The sequence below is a fragment of the Rhinoraja longicauda genome, chromosome 16, assembly GCF_053455715.1.
Source record: "Rhinoraja longicauda isolate Sanriku21f chromosome 16, sRhiLon1.1, whole genome shotgun sequence".
Lineage (NCBI taxonomy): Eukaryota > Metazoa > Chordata > Chondrichthyes > Rajiformes > Arhynchobatidae > Rhinoraja > Rhinoraja longicauda.
Window position 1 is genome coordinate 41,905,521 of NC_135968.1, and position 25,713 is coordinate 41,931,233.

General features: G+C 44.1%; 1 protein-coding gene across 1 annotated transcript in view; it reads left to right on the top strand.

Annotated features, from left to right (window-relative positions):
* adgra1b (adhesion G protein-coupled receptor A1b) overlaps positions 1-25,713 on the top strand; it is a 565,267-nt gene that overhangs the window by 297,743 nt on the left and 241,811 nt on the right. Inside the window, exon 9 of the mRNA XM_078413700.1 lies at positions 198-396. Within this exon, the coding sequence (XP_078269826.1) occupies positions 198-396 (199 nt within the window). The remainder of the gene's footprint in view (positions 1-197; positions 397-25,713) is intronic.

The following is a 25,713-nucleotide window of genomic DNA, read 5'->3' on the forward strand; positions in this document are numbered from 1 at the left end:
ACAGAGTCATATTAGCATTACCCTACCTCACCCAAAGGTTGTAAGTGAAATTATTGAACCTTTTCAATTTGCAAACATATAAAAGATACATTAAAAAAACATATTTGCTTCATTTCAAAAGACCTTTCTGTAATTGTTGTCCAAGTGTTTATAAAATAAACTTCTTCTCATACATCTTATTTTTATTTTTTTTGCAGATGGCCTCGAACACTGGCAGGTATCACATCCTACTATGCTTGCATTCAGTATCCATTTGTATCGGTACCATATTATGGAGACCACCGCCAGGAGAAAGCTTGGCGTAAATGCAACAGGACTGGACAATGGACGGAAGGGAATTACACTGAGTGTGCTTATGCAAAAGAAGTTACAAGAGTGCTTCACAGGTTCAGCCAGGTAAGAGCTTATCTCCATAGCCAACTATTGGGCCGCACTGAATACAATATTCAGAAAATGCCTTTATTGGATTAGGTGGCACAGCACATTTTAAAAACTTGAGCGCCCAATTATGACCATCCATATCTTTACAAGGCTTTTGACAAGGTCTTACATGTCATGCCAGACTCTCCTTGGAAAAGGAGATGTGCTGGCCCTGGAGACGGTTCAGAGGAGGTTTACAAGAATGATCCCAGGAATGAGTGGGTTAACTTATTGGGGCGGCACGGTGGCACAGCGGTAGAGTTGCTACCTTACAGCGCTTTCGGTGCCAAAGACCCGGGTTCGATCCTGACTACGGGTGCTGTCTGTATGGAGTTTGTACGTTCTCCCCTTGACCACGTGGTACAGGTTTATAGGTTAATGGGCTTGGTATAAATGTAAAAAATGGCCCTAGCGTGTGTAGGGTAGTGTTAATGTGTGGGGATCGCTGGTCGGTGCAGACTCGGTGGGCTGAAGGGCCTGTTTCCGTGCTGTATCTCTAAACTAAACTAGACTAAAATGATGTGCATTTGACGGCACTGGGCCTGTACTCGCTGGAGTTTAGACGAATGAAGGGGGACCTCATTGAAACATACCAAATAATGAAAGGCTTGGATGGAGTGGATGTGGAGAGGATAATTCCACTAGTGGGAGAGTCCAGGACTAGTGGTCATCACCCCAGAATTAAAGGACGTTCTTTTAGGAAGATGAGAAGGGATTTCTTTAGTCCGAGGGTGGTTAATCTGTAGAATTATTTGCCACGGAAGGCTGTGGAGACCGTCAATGGATATTTTTAAAGCAGAGATAGATAGATTATTGATTAGTATAGGTGTCTGGGGTTATGGGGAGAAGGCAGGAGAATGGGGTTAGGAGGGAGAGATAGATCAGCCATGATTGAATGGCTGAGTAGACTCGATGGGCCAAATGGCCTAATTCTGCTCCTATTACTTATGACCACATGAGTGTTAAATTTGATCGTAAATTTCCCAATTGGCATGAAGTGAAAAGTAAAGGTTAATGGGTGTTTTTGTAAATGGAATGGTGTCATGAGTATGATTCAATCAAACTCAATACAAATGTTAATGTTTCAGATCTAAGTGTAGAGGGCATGATAAAGTTTGGAGAAATAAACCAATTGCCCAGACAGTCGATAGTGCAAAAGACTGCCGTAAAATGCAGTAATATATAAGATCACGAAGGCTATGCATGATTCTAGCTAGGCCATGGTTTGAGTACTGCTTACGGGTCCAGTCACCACATTTCAGGAAGGATGTCACAGAACTGGATGGGGTACAGATCAGGGTGAGACTAAGTTGTGTAGCTCTTTTTAGACTGGCATAGGCCAAATGCCCTCCTTCTGTGTCTTAAAGGTTCTTAGTTCCTTGTGCATCTTGAACCCAGGTTCTCATTCAGAGGAGAACCACATGTATTCTCTGACTACATTCTATCGGTGTCCCGCCCCCTCCCCTGACATCAGTCCGAAGAAGGGTCTCGACCCGAAACGTCACCCATTCCTTCTCTCCCGAGATGCTGCCTGACTCGCTGAGTTACTCCAGCCTTCTCATTCAGAGGGGTTTGCATCGTACCATAGACAGCTTTTTTGAAACCTTAGGTATTGCTAAAATGGAATCTACATATAAAGGAAAATCATGTAAATTTTCCATAAGATGAAGAAACAATTGTATGAGTGCTTTGTGCAGGATAAGGAAATTTTACATTAACCCAATAGAGAATACTCTTGTGAGATTAGCGTAAACATCTGACAAAAGAGGAAGTACGGTACTGCAAGGTGTAATGGGAAATCTTAGGATGTGCATAATATTGGAAAATGAACGGTTTATGGCATCATTCAATTTAAAAGTCCAAAAATGCATTTTTGAAAATCTGACATCAATCAAAACATTATGTCAGTTACCGTTGAAAGATTGATTGAGCTTGGATATTCTACAGCACCTTGCAAGAGTTCTTAATTTCTTCAGAGCAATCTAAATAATTGTAAAATTATTCCTATTCACTTTGGATACAGAAGTACTCTTCTTTTCAAGAAATGTGTTATACAAAATAAGTTTCAATGCCTTATGCTGCTTTCATTAATCATTTTACTATTGCTAGACGTAAACAACATGAAAATCTTTTGTGTTGTTGATAGCTTTATGCTGGTTTAAGCATGAGTTTGGACAAACTCCAAACCAATTCTTTAACAGGATTATTTGTTTGAATGCGCAAAACCTGTCCAGTAAACCTGCTCAAACCTAATTTAGCAAATTCACATCTTGGATCCTAAATTACCTGTAAGAAGGATATAGCGATGTGTACAGGAGATTTTTTTTTGGCAGCTTTGGATATAGCTGCTGAATAATATTATGTGTTATTTGAGATTGAAAATTAATTCTGAACATGACAAGTGAGAAGCAATTCCATCTCCAGGTAGAGGAATCTCCTTCCTAATAACTAGAAGAAATAACAACTATACCTTAGAGATGATTCTCATTTTTAATCCAATAGGGCGCTGGTAAGAAAGAAAAGAATAAAGTTGAAAACATATTCTGTTTATCTGAAAGTTTGAATCTCTTCAATAGTGGACATACGCTGTGGTAGCGAGTCTGGGTCAAAATGTGGTCGTAGAGTAGGAGGGCAGGTACTATCTTCAATAGTATCACTATCTTGCAATAGTTTGCTCTTCATAAAATCCTCTTCAGTCAGTTTAGTTTACCAGGGTACAGTGAAAAGCTTTTTGTTGCTACTGGACCATAACACTGTGTTAAATTGTACCCTTTTGTTTTGTTAGTCTTTAACATTTTATTTCAAAATGTTCTTCTTATTTCTTCTTATTACTTGACAATTCAAAGTGACCAATTAAAATATATTGTGGGGCCAATTGGTGATCCGGCACCACACTTATGTTTCTTTCGTTACAAAGAAAATTGTTCCCATTGCACAAGGAAACTCACTCCTATCTGGAATTGTAAAAGGTCAAAATTCCAAAATAAAATTTCTTGAATGTATCCTTTATTTGTAACTAAAAATTAAGCTCCAGCTAGTTAAATCCGCCCGTCAATGTTAACCGGCTCAAATCAAAAGGATAAATTATATAATGCTGCTGTAGTTAATTTTATGTCATCTATTTCAATAGAGTTCAGAATACAATAATATTCTTTTAAAGCAGATTATGTCATGTGTTGCATTTTGGAGTAGATCGTGTGATGCTAGGGGAAACTAGAGCTTGCTGAAGTTAATGGGTGAACGTTTTACTTCTGATCAATATGCTCTATTTAGGTGAATTAACTAAACCTTGATCCAAATGTTTAGGTTTATGACCATAGAGAATGGTAGAGGCAATTTATTAAAAGGTGTGGATCCTCATTGGAAAATACATTGACTCGAAACTAAAGGAGAGTCATCTATTTGGAAAGAAATGTAAATAGCATCAAGCAAATGAATTGACTTGCAGGAAAAAAATGCCTAGACGTTTGTTCCTGAACACCACTATCTTTGTGTCTGAACAGGGGCAGCTTTAAATACAGCTTTGAATATAGCTTCCCCTGCATGGGATGCAGGTAGCATGGCATTGATAGGCCGCTAATGTTTGTTATTTCACTCCAGTATATCTCACTCACCCTGTAAAACTTCTGAGATCAGAGACTTCAAGATGCTAGTGCCCCTCACACTAATGGGCCCAGAGTGTTGGATTGAAACATCAAAATCAAACTGCCAATAGTTTGCATTTTCCCAGCACCTGAAGCAGAGGCTCCTGTTTGCAAGTGTTAGGGATAGGGTGACCAGCGTTTTAAAATGGTAAACAAAGAAACATAGAAACATAGAAAAATAGGTGCAGGAGTAGGCCATTTGGCTCTTTGAGTCAGCACTGCCATTCAATATGATCATGGCTGATCATCTAAAATGAGTACCCCATAATCCTTGATTCCTTTAGCCCAAAGAGCCTGTCCAATCATTTAAGAAGTTTACATGTTTCTATAAGATTCCCCCCTCATCCTTCTAAATTCCAGTGAATACAAGCCCAGTCGACCCATTCCTTCATCTTATGTAAGTCCCACCATCCTGGGAATTAACCTGGTGAACCTGTGCTGCACTCCCTCAATAGCAATAATGACCTTCCTCAAATTAGGAGACCAAAGTTGCACACAATACTCCAGGTGCGGTCTTACCAAAGTCCTGTACAACTGCAGTAGGACCTCCTTGCTCCTAAACTCAAATCCTCTCGCAATGAGGGCCAACATGCCCTTAGCTTTGTTCACTGCCTGCTGTACCTGCATGCTTACTTTCAGTGACTGATGTACAAGCATATCCAGGTCTCTTTGCACCCTTCCAATACCATGTGCTCTAATTTTGCACACTAATCTCTTGTGTGGGACCTTGTCAAAGGCTTTTTGAAAGTCCAGATGCACCACATCCACTGGCTCTCCCTTGTCCATTCTACTTGTTACATCCTCAAAAAATTCCAGATTAGTCAAGCGTGATTTCCCCAACATAAATCCATACTGATTTTGACCGATCCTGTCAATAGGATGGATACACTTTTTGAGCAAGGGGAGAGCAAAATTGTTTAAAAATGATGGGATGGGAATGGGTATTGGGATCAGTATATCCAGGCGCTGCGATGTGCAGAATGAGTTGTGGGACCATCCACAGTGGGTAAAATCTGTATTGGTCTCATTTGTGTTCTATGTGCCAGTTCTATCAATAGAACAGCTTGATTGAATTGCAAAGTGAGTTAATTTTCCATCAAAACCGCCACTCAATCTCAATCAATAAAAGTAAATAAAAATAAAAGTCTGATTCATGGGAGACTATTATAAAGCAGCTATTAAATAACCACTGAAGCATCTGGAGAGTTGCTCAAATGCACGTCATTCTCTCAGACTGCCACACAGCCCACACAACAAAGGGGAATTTCCTCAGTTTCAGTCAATTGTAGAGCCTGCAGCCGACTACAATAGAGGCATTGATTAAGCGAATCCTTCCAGTCAAGTGTTGTTAACCTCCACTGATAATATAGTGCGAGGTTAAAGTGCACAAATCACTGAAAGGTCTGCGATTGCCAGGGAAGTCCAGAACAAATGCTAGAATAAATCATTCAACCCATGACTGTACTTCTGAAGGTAATTTTCCTTGTCAATGCGCAGTTCATAATGGTCACTGTCTTTTGGATCAATGTTGTTTCTTTTCCAAGTGAACTGAGGCAAGGGGAAATGGTGCAAGTGGTCTGGCCAGACCTTATCTTGTTGATTAATGGTACCATTCCTGCTTCAACAACAGTGCAATTCCAATGACTACTCCATGGGCAGTACTCAGGATATTCCACCAGCACAGATCAAGGCCCCAAAGAATGTAGGTTCAGAGAGAAATATTATCTCGCTCTTGCTAAGATTTCCATTGAACTGATCAAGTGACATGAGCCACTCAACCTTCAATAATTTACATTTAGCTTTTTTGTTTGCAGTTGGTGTGTCCTGTCAGTCTTGCGTGACTTGTCAGTCTTGCGTGTCTTGCCAGTCTTGCGTGTCTTGACTGATTTTGATGGTATCAAAGAATATGAGAAATGAAATTAGACAAAGAATATCAAATTAGACACAGGCCAATGTTTTTACATTACCTGGTACTTCTGGTTACGCTTTGTGGCAATTTATATACATTTTCAGCATTTGAGGTGTATGGTTATGAAAGGCATGCCTGATGCTATTTTAAAATTAAGTGTCTCAATTCTTCTAATTTTCTGCAACCACAGACAAGCTCGCAGATGGTAAAATCTTAATCCTGGAAGTGTCATCTTCAGATAATTCCCCATAAATCTAAAGTTTACCTTTGCCAATCCAAAAGCATTGTCTTAAGGTTTTAAGAGATGGCAGATGCTGCAATAGAGAGTAAAAAATGAACTGCTGGAAGGCGTGCTGAGCTCGGGCCGAGGCCAGACGACAACTCTCAGACACCTCGTCCTACTTATGCTTGGACCATGATCCCTCAGACGAGCACCAGGCTTTAATCTCAAACACCATTTCTGATTTCATCACTTCTGACTGTCTGCCTTCCACAGCCTCCAACCTTATCGTTTCCCAGCCCCACACGGCCCGGTTTTACCTTCTCCCCAAAATCCATAAACACACTGCCCTGGCAGACCCATTGATTCTGCCTGCTCCTGTCCCACTGAAATGATTTCCACGCACCTCGACTCCATCCTATCCCCCCTGGTCCAATCTCTCCTGACCAACGTCCACGATACCTCACATGCCCTTTGTCTCTTTAATGACTTCCGCTTTCCAAGCCCCCACTCCATCATCTTTACTATTGATGTTCAATCACCATACACTTGCATCCCCCACCAGGAAGGCCTCTGATTCTTCCTCGACCGCAGAACCATCCAATTTCCCTCAACTAACACTCTATCCGCCAAGCTGGTCCTCACCCTTAACACCTTTTCCTTCGACTCCTCCCACTTCCTCCGTCCAAGGAGTAGCTATGGGCACCCGCATGCCTGCTTCTTTGTAGTGTGCACTGAACAATCCCTGTTCCAGACGTACCCTATCCACGAACTCTATCTCCGTTACATTGATGACTGCATCGGTGCTACCTCCTGCACCCATGCAGAACTCATGGACTTCATCAACTTCACCCATCCAATTTCCATCCTGCACTCAAATGTACTTGGACTATCTCCGACACCTCCCTCCCCTTTCTTGATCTCACAGTCTCCATCACATAGTAAATAGACTATCAACTGACATCTATTACAAACCCACTGACTCCCACAACTATCTCGACTGCACTTCTTCCCACCCTGCTTCCTGCAAAGACTCTGTCCCCTACTCCCAATTCCTTCGTCTACGCTGCATCTGCACCCAAGATGAGGTGTTGCATACTTGGACATCCGAGATGTCCTCATTCTTTAGGGAATGGGGGTTCCCCTCTCCCATCATAGAGGAGGCACTCACTTGTGTCTCCTCAGTACCCGGAGCTCCGCCCTTGCTCCCCCTCCCCCGAGTCATAACAGAGACAGAGTCCCCCTAGTCCTTACCTTCCACCCCATCAGCCTTCGCATACAACACAATCTTCTGAAATTTCCGTCACCTCCAATGGGATCTCACCACCAGCCACATTTTCCCATCCCCACCCCTTTCCGCCTTCTGCAGAGATCGTTCCCACTGGAACTCCCTGGTTAACTCAACCCTTTCCATCAAACCACCCCCTCCCCAGGTACCTTGCCCTGTAACCGCAGAAGATGTAACACCTGTCGCTATACATCCTCCCTCGACTCTGTCCAGAGACCCCGACAGTTCTTTCAGGTTGGGCAGAGGTTCACTTGCAACTTCTCCAATCTCATCTACTGCATCCGTTGTTCAAGATGTGAACTCTTATACGTCGGCGAGACCAAACATATACTGGGTGATCGTATCGCTGAATACCTTCGCTCAGTCCGCCTGAACCTACCTGATCTCCCGGTTGTTAAACACTTTAATTCTCCTTCCCATTCCCACACTGACCTTTCTGTCCTAGGTCTCCTCCATTGACATAGTGAGGCTAAATGTAAATTGGAGGAACAGCGTCTCATATTTCGCTTGGGCAGCTTACAGCCCAGTGGTATGAATATTGATTTCTCTCACTTCAGGTAGCCCCACATTCCCTCTCTCTCTATCCCTCCCCCACCCAAGTCGCACCAGCTTCTCGTTTTCACCCAACAAACAGCTAACAATGGCCTGTTACTTTTTTGCATATCCTTGATTCATTGTTCTTTATCTCTCTACATCATCGTCCAAATCTCTCGTTTCCCTTAGCCCTAACCTGTCTGAAGAAGGGTCTCAACCTGAAATGTCGCGCATTCCTTCTCTCCAGAGATGCTGCCTGCCCCGTTGAGTTACTCCAGCTTTTTGTGTCGATCTGCTAGAAGAACACAGCAGGTCGAGCAGCATGTGTGGAGACAAAGGGTTACTTCGGGTCAACACCCTGCATCATGTCTGAGAGGGTAGAGAGAAGTTAGCCAGTGAGAGGGAGGGGAGTGACAGAGGCTGATCGGCAATAGAGAAATAGAGGATCTGAACTAGAAGCATCAACCATCTCTTGGTCTCCAGAGACACAACTTGACTTGCTGAGTTCTTTCAGCAATTTATTTTTTTGTCCAAGAAAGATGGTGGGACAGTGGTGCAGAGCTTCAGAGGAAAACCATTTGCTGCAGGGGATTATGGGCAGATGAAGCTACATATGGGAGTGAGGGGTACTGGAACAGAGGTTAGTGGGTGATAGGTGGGAACATAAGAAAACCTGAGAAAGTGTGAGTCAGGTGGGGGAGGGAAAATAATGGACAATAGACAATAGGTGCAGGAGTAGGCCATTCGGCCCTTCGAGCCAGCACCGCCATTCAATGTGATCATGGCTGATCATTCACAATCATTCAAAATCAGTACCCTGTTCCTGCCCTCTCCCCATACCCCAATAGAAACAGAGGCTGATGTGGGATAGGTAGAAGTGGATTAAGGTGGGATAATGAGCAATTCGAACCATATGGGGAGGGTATAAGAAAATAACTGCAGATGCTGGTACAAACCGATTTATTCACAAAATGCTGGAGTAACTCAGCAGGTCAGGCAGCATCTCGGGAGAGAAGGAATGGGTGACGTTTCGGGTCGAGACACTTCTTCAGTCTGATGTCATAGGGGCGGGACAAAGGAAGGATATAAGGAGGGTGATGAGTCTAGGTAACAAGGGGAGAGGGGAAGGATGAAATAGATGGTCAAAGAAAGAGGCAATCTGACTGGACTGGTGGGAGCAGGAAAGGAACCGGGGGAGAGTGGGTCACTTGAATTTGAAAAGTTCACTGTTCATACCATATACATGCGGAATATAGGGTGTTGTTCTTCTAGTTGTGTTTGGCCACACAGTGGCAGTGCAGAAGGCTGAGGATGTGAAGCAGAAAGTAAACCGCTGGAAGAACTCAGTGGGTTGAGTGGCATCTGTGGAGGCAAGGGGTTGGTCTTCGCTTCTCGCTCTGCCTCCAGCTGACCATCATACCCCCACCCTTCTGGTTCCACCTATGACCTATCAGTCCCCTGTCTCCCTTTCACTCCCAAATGCTGACTATCTTCCCTCTACTCTCAGTCCTGGGGCAGGATCATAACCGGAAGCATTGACCATCTCTTTGCCTCTGCGGACACAGCTCGGCCTGTTGAGTTCTTATAGTGGTTTAATGCTTGTCCAATGTAGATGTGGGATACTGGTGGAAAGCGTAAGAGCAAAGAGAGTTTTTTAAACAGCAGCAGAAATTACATGTTCAGAAAGTTAACACAGTGGCTTCCTGGATATAGTGTGCAGCTAGCTATTTTAATCCAAGTTGCACACAAGTTGCGCAGTAAGTAATTCCAACACTCCATCTGAATGAAAACCGTATTCGATTACCAGCTGAACTTGGTTGCTTTGTGCATTATTTAGTGCAGGCCGATCCCAATGGCCGTGCTAATGAAGATGTCTTGGCAATCTACTCTCTGATTGCCCGGTCGGAACAAATAAAGGAGGTTCTAATGATGTAAAAGTGACCGTTTAGTGGGCACCTTGTAATTGTTACAAACCACTTTCGTAATAGAGCAACAGAAAGATATAAATTGTATGTCCCTTAAAAACAGACGGAGAGATGGAAATCAATGACAAACCCACAATCCATTGATCCAGCACACCCAGAGTGGCAACTTCAAGCTGCCTGCTTATTTACACAGCGGAATGATTTGTGGCCTTACACAGCAAGTCAATTTCTTGAGCCACCACTTCCACTTAAGTGAATATGCAGTGTCTAATGCTGCAGCGCTCATCTCCTCAAGAATGGGTGGATTGTGGCCGCAATAGGTACGTGCACGCATTCTGGGCTCCGTGAAGAATCAGGGACGATGAGGAATTACTCCACAGTTATGGGCCTGTCCTACTTCGGCGACTGTCGGCGACTGTCAAAGTCGTAGCAGATCACCGAAAAACCGGTGACCTTTTTCCCCCTACGACATTGTCTACGACTCCCCCGACGACAATGCCTACGTCAAGCTACGACAACCTACCACCTAGTCGATGGCAAGCTGCCGACAACCGGCGACCCAATCATCGCGACTGAGGATGTCCACCTACGACAGCGACTACGGCAAGCTACGACAACCGAAGTCAAGCTACCTCCACCCTCGACAAGCTACGACCCTGTCAGGTCACAACTGATGACAACGGGGGTAGCCATTTCACGTAATTTTGGCGCCAAAGGGGTGTGGGTAGGGTCTCCGATCATTCAGCATCATGACTGCCAGGAAGCAACATATGATGGCATTGCTCTTACATCAAATGCAAGCCCTGCTGCTTGCAGCGGCCCTCATGCTTAAAATTCTGCAAGACAGAAGGACAAGAAAAATGGGGAAGAAGAAGCCCAAGAAGAGGTCTGTGTGGTTGAAGCCCTTGTCCCTGAAGAGACCCAATGCAGTGCAATGTAAAGATAAATGAAAAGAGTTCGCTTTTCAATAAAGTGCAATGCTTGTGCTTGTGTTTGTTTTATTGGTCAAAGTAAATGGAATTAAAATATTTGAAAGAGATGCCATGAGAAACTACTCTGAAATACAATAACTTCAAACATCGATCTTTGGTCAAAATGTCCAAAATTAACTTTATTCAACCAAACAAAATTCTTATAAAAGGTGGATCAGCACCGGCGACAACCAAAGTCACCTGGCGACAACTTGGCGACAACCTATGACAGCGCCCACTACAGGAAACGACAAGCGCCCAAGACAGGAGACGACAGGAAACGATCATTGGCTTCAAGCCAGCAGTCGCCAAAAATTTTCGAGCAGGGAGAAAATTCCCCGGCGACCAAAAAAAGTCACGACTTTTTGGCGACTACTCACGACCATGCCCGCGACACCCCGGCGACCGTGCGGCGACAGCCTAGTCGCCTGTAGTCGCCGAAGTGGGACAGGCCCTTTCAGAGGGAGGTCGACCTTAACAGCTTAATGGAGGAGATGCAAAACCGGAGAGAGGACTGCTGTTTAATGACAACTAGATGGTTGTGGGACCAAGTACTAGCGGTGGTTTAGATTTTAGATTTAGAGATACAGCGCAGAAACAGGCCCTTCGGCCCACTGGGTCTGCGCCGCCCAGCGATCCCCGCTACGGACATTTTTTTTTAACATTTGCCCAGCCAATTAACCTACATACCTGTACGTCTTTATATCAGAGCACAAGTCCCAAAGCACTTGGGATGCAGTGTCGTATTAAACTTCAATGATGTGTGCTCAAGGTCAGTTTAATAATATTCTCCATGAATTATTTTTCTGTTGCCACATCGCACCAGCTGCACCTTTAGACGTGAGGTGGTACGCAGTATATCATGTCCCCATCAACAACGACCAAGAACTTCCATCAATCAATACTCGTATCAGGCTGTACATTGATCCAGCGTACCTTCACATCCTTACCGCTGTCAGACCACTCAACATCACATCCCACAGCTACTGCACACTGACAACTACTTTGTCATAACAGCCGCATTACCACAACGTGTGTCATTCACTGACACACTTCCTGTCATTGGCGGGTTAAAAAGGCAAATCCTCAAGGGGCCAGCAGGAGATGGGCTTTGCATTGTCAAGGACACAAGGAGAAAATAGTGCTTGCAATAATTGAATAGCAATCACTGAAATGGATCACTGAAGAAATCAAGAGATGGATTTGAAACCATAAATGTATATCTTCACAAAATGCTGGAGTAACTCAGCAGGCCAGGCAGCAGGCCCATTCCTTCTCTCCTGAGATGCTGCCTGACCTGCTGAGTTACTCCAGCATTTTGTGAATAAATACCTTCGATTTGTACCAGCATCTGCAGTTATTTTCTTATATAAATGTATATCTTAATCACCCTCCTCACATTTCATTTCTTCCACACCCTGTAATCTGCTTTGATTTACAACATGGAATTATTGTAAGCAAGCACCTGAAACTCTACTCACTCCCTTCATGACATGTCTCTAACAGTCAGTTCAGAGCCCAACACTTCACGTGCAGAGTACAAGTGAGTTTAGCCAGGGCAGGGAGGAAGGGCAAATAGCTGCTAGTTTTCCAAGGTTTGAGACCATACTGCCATTCTCATGCAGAGACCTTAGATGAGGCAGCCTTTGGAAGCCGTCTTTTGAGAAGGCGCCGATGCATAGAGTGTTGGCGTGTCTGCCGGAAGCTCCACAGGCAATGCCGAGAAGCATGAGGAAAACCAGCAATATCCTTGCACGGAACTTTGAATGGAATTCAGGGCCCGGGTGGTGGACAACTCTATCAGTAATCTTAAGAACAAACAATATTGCAATACCTGGTGTCCAGCTTCCCTTTCAGCACAGACAGAAACACCTTAGTGTCAGGATCTCATATTGCACAAACTCAGACTGCTCTTAGCCAGATCCCAAGTACCAATGTGAAAATACTAGCCAAGTGCCAAGGAATAATGTGTTCTCCAACAAATGACTAAGATCACTGAGGTGGTGCACCCAATGAAACTAACAGGTCCAATTGACTGCCCTCTCCATGGCAGACGTCAATGGCCCCTCTCTGCCTGTGCCCTTGCTGCAGTTTATCCTGAAATGGTCAGTCAAAAGCCAGGTCTTCTTAAACCACAGCTACGTGAGGTCTTCTCCAAGTCCTTCTGTTGGACAGAGAATCAGTAGTGTTTATTCACAAAATGCTGGAGTAACTCAGCAGGTCAGGCAGCATCTCGGGAGAGAAGGAATGGGTGACGTTTCGGGTCGAGACCCTTCTTCAGACTCAGTAGTGGTTCATGCTTTGCTGAATCTTGCTTAGAATTTAAAGTGCCGGAGTATCTAAGTGGGTCTCTGGAGGACATGAAAAGGAAATGGTTCAAGCCAGGCCCCTTCTTCAGACTTCTGAAACGCCGCCTATCCATGTCTTTCAGGGATGTTGTCTGACCCTCTGAGTTACTCCAGCACTTTGCGTTCTAGGCATCTGCAGTTCCCTGAGTCTCGAACCATGCATAAATGTTTCTTTGCAATTTGACATGACTTGATTAATGAAGTTCTTCCAAGAGTTGGCTATCATTTTTCATTACTGTTCTGGTAATCTTTGTAATGGCCAGGTACAGAAGAATGATGCAGCAATTGGTATGATTTTAAAGAGGTATCAGTGTAAGATTAATGTTCACAGCCCGGCCTGAAAATGGATTAGGTTACTGCCTCCTGTTTCTCTACCTTACAATTTCCCCCACCAACACACAGCAGGCTTCTATAAAGCTTGACACCGACTCTGCTGAGTACTTCAAGCCTCTCCAAAGCAATGTGTAGGACGGAACTGCAGATGCTGGTTTACACTGAAGATAGACATAAAATGCTGGAGTAACTTAGAGGGACAGGCAACATCTCTGGAGAGAAGGAACGGGTGAAGAAGGGTCTCGACCTAAAACGTCACCCATTCCGGTATCCTCCAAACCAATCCAAGTAGTGAAATCATTGAAGAATACCACTGCTCCGCTCTTTCGCGTGTAATGTTGCTGGACGGCATGTGTTGTAGGCTTGCTACCCAGGGGGTCGCGGATATATGGAATGAGATGTCAGACAAGGTCGTTGAAACAGGTATTATTACAACGTTTAAAAGATACCTGGGCAGGTACATGGATAGGAAAGGGTTAGAGGGATATGGGCCAAATACTGGGCAAGTAGTTTAGATGGGGTATCTGAGTCACCATGGATGAGTTGGGACAAAGGGCCAGTTTCTGTGCTGTTTGACTCCATGGCTCAATGACTCCAACGAGCACAGGGAAAACTATAGTCATTTAGGACCAGATCTTCATGTTGTCTATCAACACAAAAATCTTGATGACTTTGTATTAAAGGATAGGATGCAGACACCGAACAAGGGAAATTATTCCCCTGACAAGATTTATTAAGTGGGATTTGATACTTTTGAAAATTGGTTGTCATTTTCTATTGGCCTCAGTTTTGATTCTACAACTGTTTCGAAACATAGAAAATTAGAAAATAGGTGCAGGAGGAGGCCATACGGCCCTTCGAGCCAGCACCGCCATTCATTGTGATCATGGCTGATCATCCACAATCAGTAACCTGTGCCCAACTTCTCCCCATATCCCTTGATTCTACTAGCCCCAAGAGCTCTATCTAACTTTCTCTTAAATTCATCCAGTGATTTGGCCTCCACTGCCCACTGTGGCAGAGATTTCCTCAAATTCACAACTCTCTGGGTGAAAAGGTTCCTTCTCACCTCAGTTTTAAATGGCCTCCAGTTTATTCTAAGACTGTGGCCCTTGGTTCTGGACTCGCCCAACATTGGGAACATTTTTCCTGCATCTAGCTTGTCCAGTCCTTTTATAATTTTATATGTCTCTATAAGATCCCCTCTCATCCTTCTAAACTCCAGTGAATACAAGCCTAGTCTTCTCAATCTTTCCTCATATGACAGTCCCTCCATCCCAGGGATCAATCTCGTGAACCTACGCTGCATAGCCTCAATTACAAGGATGTCCTTCCTCAAATTAGGAGACCAAAACTGTACACAATACTCCAGATGTGGTCTTACCAGGGCCCCATACAACTGCAGAAGAACTTCTTTACCCCTATATGGAAATCCTCTCGTTATGAAGGCCAACATGCCATTAGCTTTCTTCACTGCCTGCTGTACCTGTGTGCCAACTTTCAGTGACTGGTGTACAAGGACACCCAGGTCTCGCTGCACTTCCCCCTTACCTGACCTGACACCATTGAGATAGAAATCTGCCTCCTTGATTTTGCCGCCAAAGTGGATAACCTCACATTTATCTATATTAAACTGCATCTTTTGATGATATGTAGAATTCTTTCGTTACTTTAGTACTGTAGGGATTGCTACATCAGATGCTGAAGGACCGTATCCCAATAGAAACCAGTTGCTCTTCAACATGAGTGCATTAATAATTGATCATTACAGACAGACTGTGGCTGGAAGAATGGAAATTGGGCATGTATTGGAGACGAGGCCACCTGGTGAGAGCTATCCCTCCCTTCTACTCAATTAAATCTAACAGATCTTCATGAGTAATTACTTTACTCAGCTAAATACTTAATTGCTTCTCCTGATCAAGCTGGAGGGGCAATGAAGTAACAGCTGCCAGCACCAGGGAGGCAACACACCGCCCTGGAGTCTCATTTGCTGCCACAGAATCTGTTGTCTGTCCCCCTCATGGTTAAAAACAAAGATGGACACAAAGTGCTGGAGTAACTCAGCGGGTAGGCACCATCTCTGGAGAAAATGGATGTGTGACGTTTCAGACCCAAATGTCACCCATCTGCAGAGATGCTGCCTGACCCCCTGAGTTCCTCCAGCTCTTTGTCTCGATCTTTGGTATAAACCAGCATCTTTATTTCTACCCCTCCTTGTTGAGTTGCAGTATTCATGCTCTGCAAGACTGGAGGTGAACTCTCTGTTGTCTCATTGTCTGCTTCCATTAAGTAAGCGTCTTCAGTGGTTTTGCCTATTTATCTCATCTGGGACAACTTTATTTATCATGAGCTTGTATGTGGGAATGTCAAGTCACCATCACCTTCTGCCACAATTAGTATCAATCTCGTGTGGGCTTCATCCTCATCTTGTTTCTGTGGTGGTAGTGGACCTGTCTTCTTTTTGCTTCCTTCATTTGTCTTCCTGCACCCTTCTGCATGTCTGGTTTCCTGCATATTTATCTGTGAGTTGTGCTGTTGAAGTGATTGCCCACCTTGTAGCAACCTCCACGATCCTGTCATGGTATATCTTTTCTCAATTCTATCTGCTGTGCTTTAATAGTTCCAAAGATAGGAGTGACATATTTTTGGTCAAATGCAATAACATCCTATTTTGATTCTTTGGCTTTGCCACCTTCAAAGAGCATTTCCCAGCAGACTTCAATGTAGTCTTAATGTGCATCAGAAATGCATGACTTTGTATTAACTGCAACACTTTCAGATTGGTGGTGTGTTCTTGAAATGTCACTGGTTGACCTTACACCATTATCTTGAGTCTCGACCCGAAACATCACCCATTCCTTCTCTCCAGAGATGCCGCCTGTCCCGCTGAATTACTCCAGCTTTTTGTGTCTACCTTCGGTTTAAACCAGCATCTGCAGTTCCTTCCTACACATTATCTTAGCATCATTCTATTGACCGTGTTTGGCGTGAGGTACATTGTGCTCATCTGCTACTCTGAATCTGACTGTCTCTGTCACTGAATGCCTCTTTTCTCCCCCTCCATGGACCTTCAGTGTCTGCTTTATAGTAGAAATGATTTTCTATTTCATAACACGTGCACTCTTTTCCACACACAGGACATTTCTTTAACAACCACTTCTAATGCTCTCCAAGAAAAATCCAACATCTAAGTGACCATGGTAATGCTATTTCCTATTCTGTTTTATGTCACACACTTTACCAGATTTACTTTGCACTATTCTCCATCCAATATGAATGGGGAGCTTTGTATAGCTTTGAGCTCAGTATGACTGTATGTACGTTACTGGAGTTAATTCTATCTCACATAAAATCCATCCCCTCAGGGTGGCCCCTTGGATTCCACAAATAATCTGATATCTGATGAATGAGTTTTCAAGTCTTTGATGACAGCCTCAACTAATTTCAGAAACTATCGAAGGATTTCTCCCTTTTCCTGGTTGCCAGTAAAAAAAAAACAGTAATGTTGAAGTGATTCATTTTTAGATGACTTGTAGTACAGTTGCAATGTATCTAATGCACAATCCAGGGTCTGATCTGAGGGCTTTGTGATATGGTACAATTCCACTTGTGATCGGTGAGATGCAATAGCATCTTTCCTTCTCATCTGGTCTGGTTTATCTGCCAAAGGCGGGTCAATATGAAGTATAAACTGTTCCCTGCTTCGTCACCATTCTTTAGGTAGGCTATCTGCCTGGAAATCCACCAGCTCAAATCGTTTTATTTCTGCCATTTCAATTGAATCATGCAATTCTCTGTCACTGTGTGATCTGTCCAGTGCCCACGTTTCAAAATTTCATCAACCATTATGGACAATAGACAATAGGTGCAGGAGGAGGCCATTCGGCCCTTCGAGCCAGCACCGCCATTCAATGTGATCATGGCTGATCATTCTCAATCAGTACCCCGTCCCTGCCTTCTCCCCATACCCCCTGACTCCGCTATCCTTAAGAGCTCTATCCAGCTCTCTCTTGAATGCATTCAGAGAATTGGCCTCCACTGCCTTCTGAGGCAGAGAATTCCACAGATTACTTCTCTCAGTAAGTATCTTTCACGGGGAGAAGGCAGGCATGGGGTATTGATTGGGGACGATCAGCCATGATCACAATGAATGGCGGTGCTGGCTCGAAGGGCCGAATGGCCTCCTCCTGCACCTATTTTCTATGTTTCTATGTTTCTATGTTTCTATTCATTGTCAATGCTGGTGGATTAGTTAATAGTTTAAATTAACAAATTGTTTTTTTATTTAATTTATAAAATAACAATAACTTTCGCTGCAGCACCATTCCTGACAGTGGTTTTCTCTGCAGTTCAGATAGCCCGTGGCTGCATCTAAACCGTAACATTGTGGCATCATACAGAGCAGCTTATCACAACCCACTTTCCCAAAGTGACACCAACTGATATCACATGTATTACACCTGCCGTCAATGCTGGGCTGACAGGCATATAATTATGTTGTCTATTTTTTTCTCACTTCATGAACAATGGTACCACATTTCCAACATCAGCTGAGGAGCACAGGAAAATAATAGAGTTTCCACTATAATCTCCCCTGCTTCGTTTAAGAGCCTGGGATTAATTTTAGCTGAATGTGGTGATTTATCAACTTTTAATAAGTGCTCTATCTCTGTGTTCTGGCCTTCTTAAGTGAAGTTAGAGGCAAAACATATTGGGAACCATCCACAATCCACGCCTCCTACTTCCACACGTAGATTATAGTTTTTGATTCCATTGTTCCCAATTTTCTTTCTCGTAATGAATTTATAAAACATCTTAGAGTTTTCTGAGAAAATACCTTGGATGATTTTTTTTTTCATGCACGCTCTGTCGACAAAACCTCTTTTCAAATTTCACCCTTTCATTTTAATATTCATAGAGTCATAAAGAGATGCAGCATGAAAACAAGACCTTCGACCCACCGAGTCCAATCACCCATTTACATAAATCCTACACTGATTTACTCTCTCCATAATGTCTTCAACTCTACCACTCATCTACACAAAGGGCATCTAAATGCAGTCCAGTAACATACCAACCTGCACATTGTTGCGAAACTGGAGCACCCAGAGGAATCTCTCATGGTCAGAGGGAGAACGTGCAAATTTCATATAGATAGCACCCCTGGACAGATTTGAATTTTCGCTCTAATGCTGTTTGCTAGCAGGTCCTACCAGCTGCACCACAATCCCGCTAAATGATGTTAAATTTCCTGCAGTGTTGTGGTGTAGGTATCAGTTTCCTTTGAAGGTAGACACAAACTGCTGGAGTAACTCAGTGGGTCAGGCAGCATCTCGGGAGAGAAGGAATTTGTGACGTTTCGGTTCGAGACCCGCTGAGTTACTCCAGCATTTTGTGTCTACCTCCGATTTAAACCAGCATCTGCAGTTACTTTTCCTATCAGTTTCCTTTTCTTTTGTTGTCCCGATATACTTGTTTCCTTGTGTGTTATTCAGTATCAAGTGGTTGTGCAGTTTTGCAATTCCTTCTTTTTATCTTTTTGAAAATCATTTCAATGAACTCTCCTCAAATGTATCCCATTTCTTTGATGCTAATTTACCTTCAGGAAACTGTTTCCAGTCCACTTTTGCAAAATCACACCCTGGTCTGGTGAAACTACCGCAAAACGTAATTTAGGACTTGACCTCATGTTCATCTTTATCTGTTCCCCTAGTTATGTCAAAATAAGTTACACAGTTAACAGAGTAGCGACAAAGAACTGCAGATGCTGGTTGGTGCACAAAAGGACACAAAGTGCTGGAGTGACTCAGCAGGTCAGGCAGCATCTCTGGAGAGCATAGATAGGCGACAATAGATTTTTAAGATTTTTTTTTAGATTTAGAGATACAGCGCAGAAACAGGCCCTTCGGCCCACCGTCCGCTCCGCCCAGCGATTCCCGCAACTTAACACTATCCTACATACATTAGGGACAATTTTTAAAATTTTACCCAGTCAATCAACCTACAAACCTGTACGTCTTTGGAGTGTGGGAGGAAACCGATGATCTCGGAGAAAACCCACGCAGGTCACGGGGAGAACGTACAAACTCCGTACAGGCGGCGCCCGTAGTCAGGATCGAACCTGAGTCTTCGGCGCTGCGTTCGCTGTAAGGCAGCAACTCTACCGCTGCGCCACCGTGCCGCCTATCTGTGTTCTCCAGAAATGCTGTGTGACCTGCTGAGTTACTCCAGCATTTGTTTCCAAAAGATGTTTACCTGGCCAACATAACTCACCCAAACAAGAACAATTGGTTGTTCACTCTCTATGGTCAGAAACATATTGCTATATTAGCACAACATTCTGAACTCTCAAGCAGTTCAGTAATGCCACAGTAACCCCACAAGCCTTGAGAAAACTTGATCATGAAATCTACTATTTAACCTTCACATTGCTACCTGCCCCATTTATTTACCCATTCACAAGACCACTGAGGATGGAATTTTCTTCAATGTTTTTCCGCACTGATCATAGTTAAATCAGCTGTAAGATCTTCAGAAATTAGTCAAGTGTTTGATTCAAATACAAGTCCTACTTCCATGCATGTACAGAGAAAAACAGTCGTTCCATGTGCAGCGCCTTGTTAATCACATTCAAAATAACACAATGCTATCATTCTTAATAAATAGATTCAACATTCAGAGCATGAATTATTGCAATCGGTCTCCATGTGTCTGTAGTATTAGACGTTGTCATGTCAGCTCAGTGGATAATAATATATTTAATAATGATTTCTCATCATTTGTTACAACTTGATTAGAGAAATTGTGGTATTTATTCAGAATGCTGTTGTATAAATAAGGCATCTGATAGTCTTATCTAGCTGGTTCTTTGTAAATACCACAATTGAACTACATTTATTTTAAATACCACCAGGAAGATAATGCAAACGGCTGTTTTTATTCGTAGAATCTGGCTGCCTGATTTTGTTATGATAATAGATTGGAATCTTTCTGTCCTGTCACTGATGCTGTAGATAGTAGATGCTGTCGATGACTCAAGTTGCTTAGTTAAGGTAAGAAAATAACTGCAGATGCTGATACAAATCGAAGGTATTTATTCACAAATTTAGAAGGATGAGAGGAGATCTTATCGAAACGTATAAGATTATTAAGGGATTAATTCACAAAATGCTGGAGTAACTCAGCAGGTCAGGCAGCATCTCGGGAGAGAAGGAATGGGTGACGTTTCGGGTCGAGACCCTTCTTCAGACTGATGTCAGGGGGGCGGGACAAAGGAAGGATGTAGGTGGAGACAGGAAGATAGAGGGAGATCTGGGAAGGGGGAGGGGAAGGGAGGGACAGAGGGACTATCTAAAGTTGGAGAAGTCGACGTTCATACCACTGGGCTGCAAACTGCCCAGGCGAAATATGAGGTGCTGTTCCTCCAATTTCCGGTGGGCCTCAATATGGCACTGGAGGAGGCCCATGACAGAAAGGTCAGACTGGGAATGGGAGGGGGAGTTGAAGTGTTCGGCCACTGGGAGATCAGTTTTGTTAATGCGGACCGAGCGCAGGAGTTCAGCGAAGCGATCGCCGAGCCTGCGCTTGGTTTCGCCGATGTAAATAAGTTGACATCTAGAGCAGCGGATGCAATAGATGAGGTTGGAGGAGGTGCAGGTGAACCTTTGTCTCACCTGGAAAGACTGTTGCATCTGTTGCATCTCATCTATTGCATCCCCCTTCCCAGATCTATCTTCCTGTCTCCACCTATATCCTTCCTTTGTCCCGCCCCCTGACATCAGTCTGAAGAAGGGTCTCGACCCGGAACGTCACCCATTCCTTCTCTCCCGAGATGCTGCCTGACCTGCTGAGTTACTCCAGCATTTTGTGAATTAATCGATTTGTACCAGCATCTGCAGTTATTTTCTTATAAGATTATTAAGGGGTTGGACACGTTAGAGGCAGGAAACATGTTCCCAATGTTGGGGGAGTCCAGAACAAGGGGCCACAGTTTAAGAATAAGGGGTAGGCCATTTAGAACCGAATGGCCTCCTCCTGCATCTATTGTCTATTGTCTATTGTCTAAAGTGCTGGAGTAACTCAGCAGGTCAGGCAGCATCTCAGGAGAGAAGGAATGGATTCCTTCCCTCCTGAGATGCTGCCTGACCTGCTAAGTTACTCCAGCACTGCTTAGTTAAGGGATCACTCCACTTTCCCATTCAATTGTGCTCAACAGGGTTAGGGCGACAAGTGCGCTTGCATCACAGCTGGCAACCGGTTAGGGTCATGGAGTCATAGAGTGATGCAGTGTGGAAACAGGCCCATCGGCCCAACTTGCCCACACCAGCCAGCATGTCCCAGCTACACTAGTCCCATCTGCCTGTGTCTGCACTACTATTTTTTTTTTTTGAGTATGTGTGTGTGTGTATGTGGATATATATTTATGTATATATATATATATATATATATATATATATATATATATATATATGTGTGTGTTTGTGTGTGTGTGTGTGTGTGTGTGTGTGTGTGTGTGCTTGTGAATACGTGTATATATACACACTGAACTTTTTTGTCTCTTGGTTTTCGTATTGCTCACAGTGCACTATGTTTACATATTCTGTTGTGCTGCAGCAAGTAAGAATTTCATTGTTGTATCTGGGACATCTATAGACTAAAACTCTCGTTTGTTTGTTTGTTTGTTCCTGAACTGCAGCCAAAACGGTACACGATAGCGCGACAATTTTAGGCCCACCTTACTCACCGTCATCCCTTTGGTGCTAATGGAAGAAGTTTAATTGAAATCGGTGTTATATTTTTTAAGTTATTCACATTTTAAAGTTTAAATCTATCTCCTAGGGAGGGAAGGGGGAGGGGGGAGGATAAGGGGGGTTGAGGGGGATGGAGTGGGGGGGGTGGAGTGGGAGGGATGGAGTGGGGGGAAGGGGAGAGAAGGGGGAGGGAAGGGGGAGGGGAAGGGGGAAGGGAAAGGGGGAGAGGAAGGTGGAGAGGAAGGGGGAGGGGAGGGGGGGAAGGGGAAGGAGGGGAGGGGGGAGAGGGTGCTGCACCAATGCAGGAGAGGTTTGGGCCCAACGGGTCCACTTGGTCTTGTATGACAATAAAACACTCTCGACTTGATTCTTGATCCCTCCAAACCTGTCCTATCCATGTATCTGTCTAACTGTTTCTTAAATGTTGGGATAGTCCCAGCCTCACCTACCTCCTCTGGCAGCTTGTTCCATACACCCACCACCCTTTGTGTGAAAAAGTTACCCCTCAGATTCCTATTAAATCTTTTCCCCTTCACCTTGAATCTATGTCCTCTGGTCCTCGATTCACTTACTCTGGGCAAGAGAGTTAAAAATTTAAGATGAAGATAGACACAAAAACCTGGAGTAATTCAGCGGGACAGGCAGCATCTCTGGAGAAAAGGAATAGGTGACGTTTCGGGTCGAGACCCTTCCAGAATTTTGCCTATATTCAGCTCTAGGGGGAGATTGTTTTTGTCTTCGTTTTTGTTGACGAGCCTTCTCAGGAAATATAGTGGTGCTAAATGTAACAATTTCACGTGAACTTCAGAATTTATCTTCCCTTTAACAATTTAACCCATCAAAGTTCGGAGCATCAGTGCTAGTGGATCCACGCTCCTAGAAGGGTTACTTGTGAAGGTGATGCAATAATATACAAATAAATATAACATTTTACACCTCGAGAACAGATCCTTCGGCTCACCAAATCACCACTGAGTCCTATTTTATTCTCCACATATTTCCATCAGCTCTCCTCAGATTTTACTCCTCAGCTACACATAACAAGCAATTTACTGTGGCCAAATAACCCACTGTCATGCATGTCTTTGGGATGTGGAAGGAAAACGAGAAAGCACGGAGGGGACCCACAGAATCACGCAGAGAACTTGAATTCTCATCATCTCCCCCCTTGGGCAGCTTACAATCCAGCGGTATGAATATTGATTTCACTAACTTCAAGTAACCCTTGCTCTCCCTCACTCTCCGTCCCTCCCCCATCCTGGTTCTCCGACTGGCTCCTCCTGATTAAATATTACTGACTGAATGCCGCATTGTCACCTTCCCCTCAGCTAACAATGAACCATTCTACATTTCCTTATCAACATCCGCTTTGATGTGTCGTTTTCACACCTTACCCTTCCATATCTCTAGACTCCCTCTCCCCTGACTCTCAGTCTTGAAGAAGGGTCTCGACTTGAAACGTCACCCATTCCTTCTCCCCGGAGATGCTGCCTGTCCCGCTGAGTTACTCCAGCATTTTGTATCTATCTTCGGCGTAAACCTGCATCTGCAGTTCCTTCCTGCACATTCCGTGACCTTCCCCCTGATCCTGCTATTCGTCCACACTCGCGGTAATATATCGTGGCCAATTAACCTGCCAATCTGCACCTCTTTGGGATGGGGGGAGGGAACTGCACCATCCAGAGTGAACCGGCGTGATAATAGGGAGAACACACAAATTCCACTCGCACAACACCAAAGATCAATATTGAACCCAGGCTGCAGGAGCTGTGAGTCACAAAAGACTTACTTCACCTCTGCAGTTAGAATGTACAATATTATGTCTCACATTGTCAGATGAAGTAAATTCCTTTGAAAAAGAGAAAATGAAAAGAAGAGCAAAGAAGAGAGTAGAAAATAAAACAGGCTCATAGAACAGAACATGAAATTATGTCAATAGAACAGAAAATGATGTCAATCGCACAGATTTGACTGTGAAAATGGCTTGCCCCAGTATTAAACCTGTGATTGTCATTAGGTCCTGCCTGCATTTGTTTCCCTTGTGAACGAGAGCTGTGCCTTTCACGAGCCTGCACTGGGTGACTGGATAATATTGCCGAAGCCAGGACCAATGATCCAGAGACGTGAGTTCAGACTTAGCAAGGCAGTTGGGAAAATTAAATCGAGTTAATGAATTCAACAAGCAGCGAGTTCAAAAGCAAAGTTAGATTGACACTGTGAAGCCTGGACCAGTGAACCACAGGGAGAAAACTGGCTGACAGCACGGCTGAATTGGAACCTCCCATGCTCAGCCAAGCGGAGAAGTCCAAAATGACCTTGCGATCAGATGCAAGAGGAACCAGGTGCACATTGAATACAGCTCTTATGGTTTATGCCCACCCTTTGAAAAAGAAGTGCAGACAAATATAGAAACATAGAAACATAGAAAATAGGTGCAGGAGAGGGCCATTAGGTCCTTCAAGCCAGCACAGTCATTCATTGTGATCATGGCTGATCATCCACAATCAGTAACCCGTGCCTGCCTTCTCCCCATATCCCTTGATTCCGCTAGCCCCCAGAACTCTATCTAACTCTCTTTTAAATTCATCCAGTGAATTGGCCTCCACTGCCTTCTGTGGCAGAGAATTCCACAAATTCCCAACTCCCTGGGTGAAAAAGTTTCTTCTCACCTCAGTTTTAAATGGCCTCCCCTTTATTCTTAGACTGTGGCCCCTGGTTCTGGACTCCCCCAACATTGGAACATTTTTTCTGGATCTAGCTTGTCCAGTCCTTTTATAATTTTGTACATCTCTATAAGATCCCCTCTCATCCTTCTAAACTCCAGTGAATACAAGCCCAGTCTTTCCAATCTTTCCTCATATGACAGTACCACCATCCCAAGGATTAACCTCATGTTAATAATGAGATGTAATGTGTGATGTACAATAAAACTCTAATAGAACTCTATCAGAACTCCCAATGCTTTGGCATCTGGCTTACCAGGTAATGTTTGTCACGCTCCCTTTATACTCACCAGGTACTCATGATGAATGAGTACTTTGTTGTCACATGTGACAAGTCCCAGTGAAATTCTTTGTTTTACATACCCAAGGTATGCAAAGTGTTACTACAGAAAAGGCACCGACAAAGTAACGAAGTATCCCGCGTCAGGTCCTCCTTCGTTCTCCCCCCTTACCCTCTCCCCCTCCCTCCCGGCGGTTCTCCCACTCTCTCCATTGTTCTCCCCTCCCCTCTCATAGCGGCCTCCTCCATGCTGGGTCCCCTTTTGTTCCCGGTGGCACGACCTCCGGCTTCCACGACACCCGTCCTCGACCACTGGCACTCTCGCCGACCTCGATGACCGCAGCACCGACCTCCTCGACGATCGC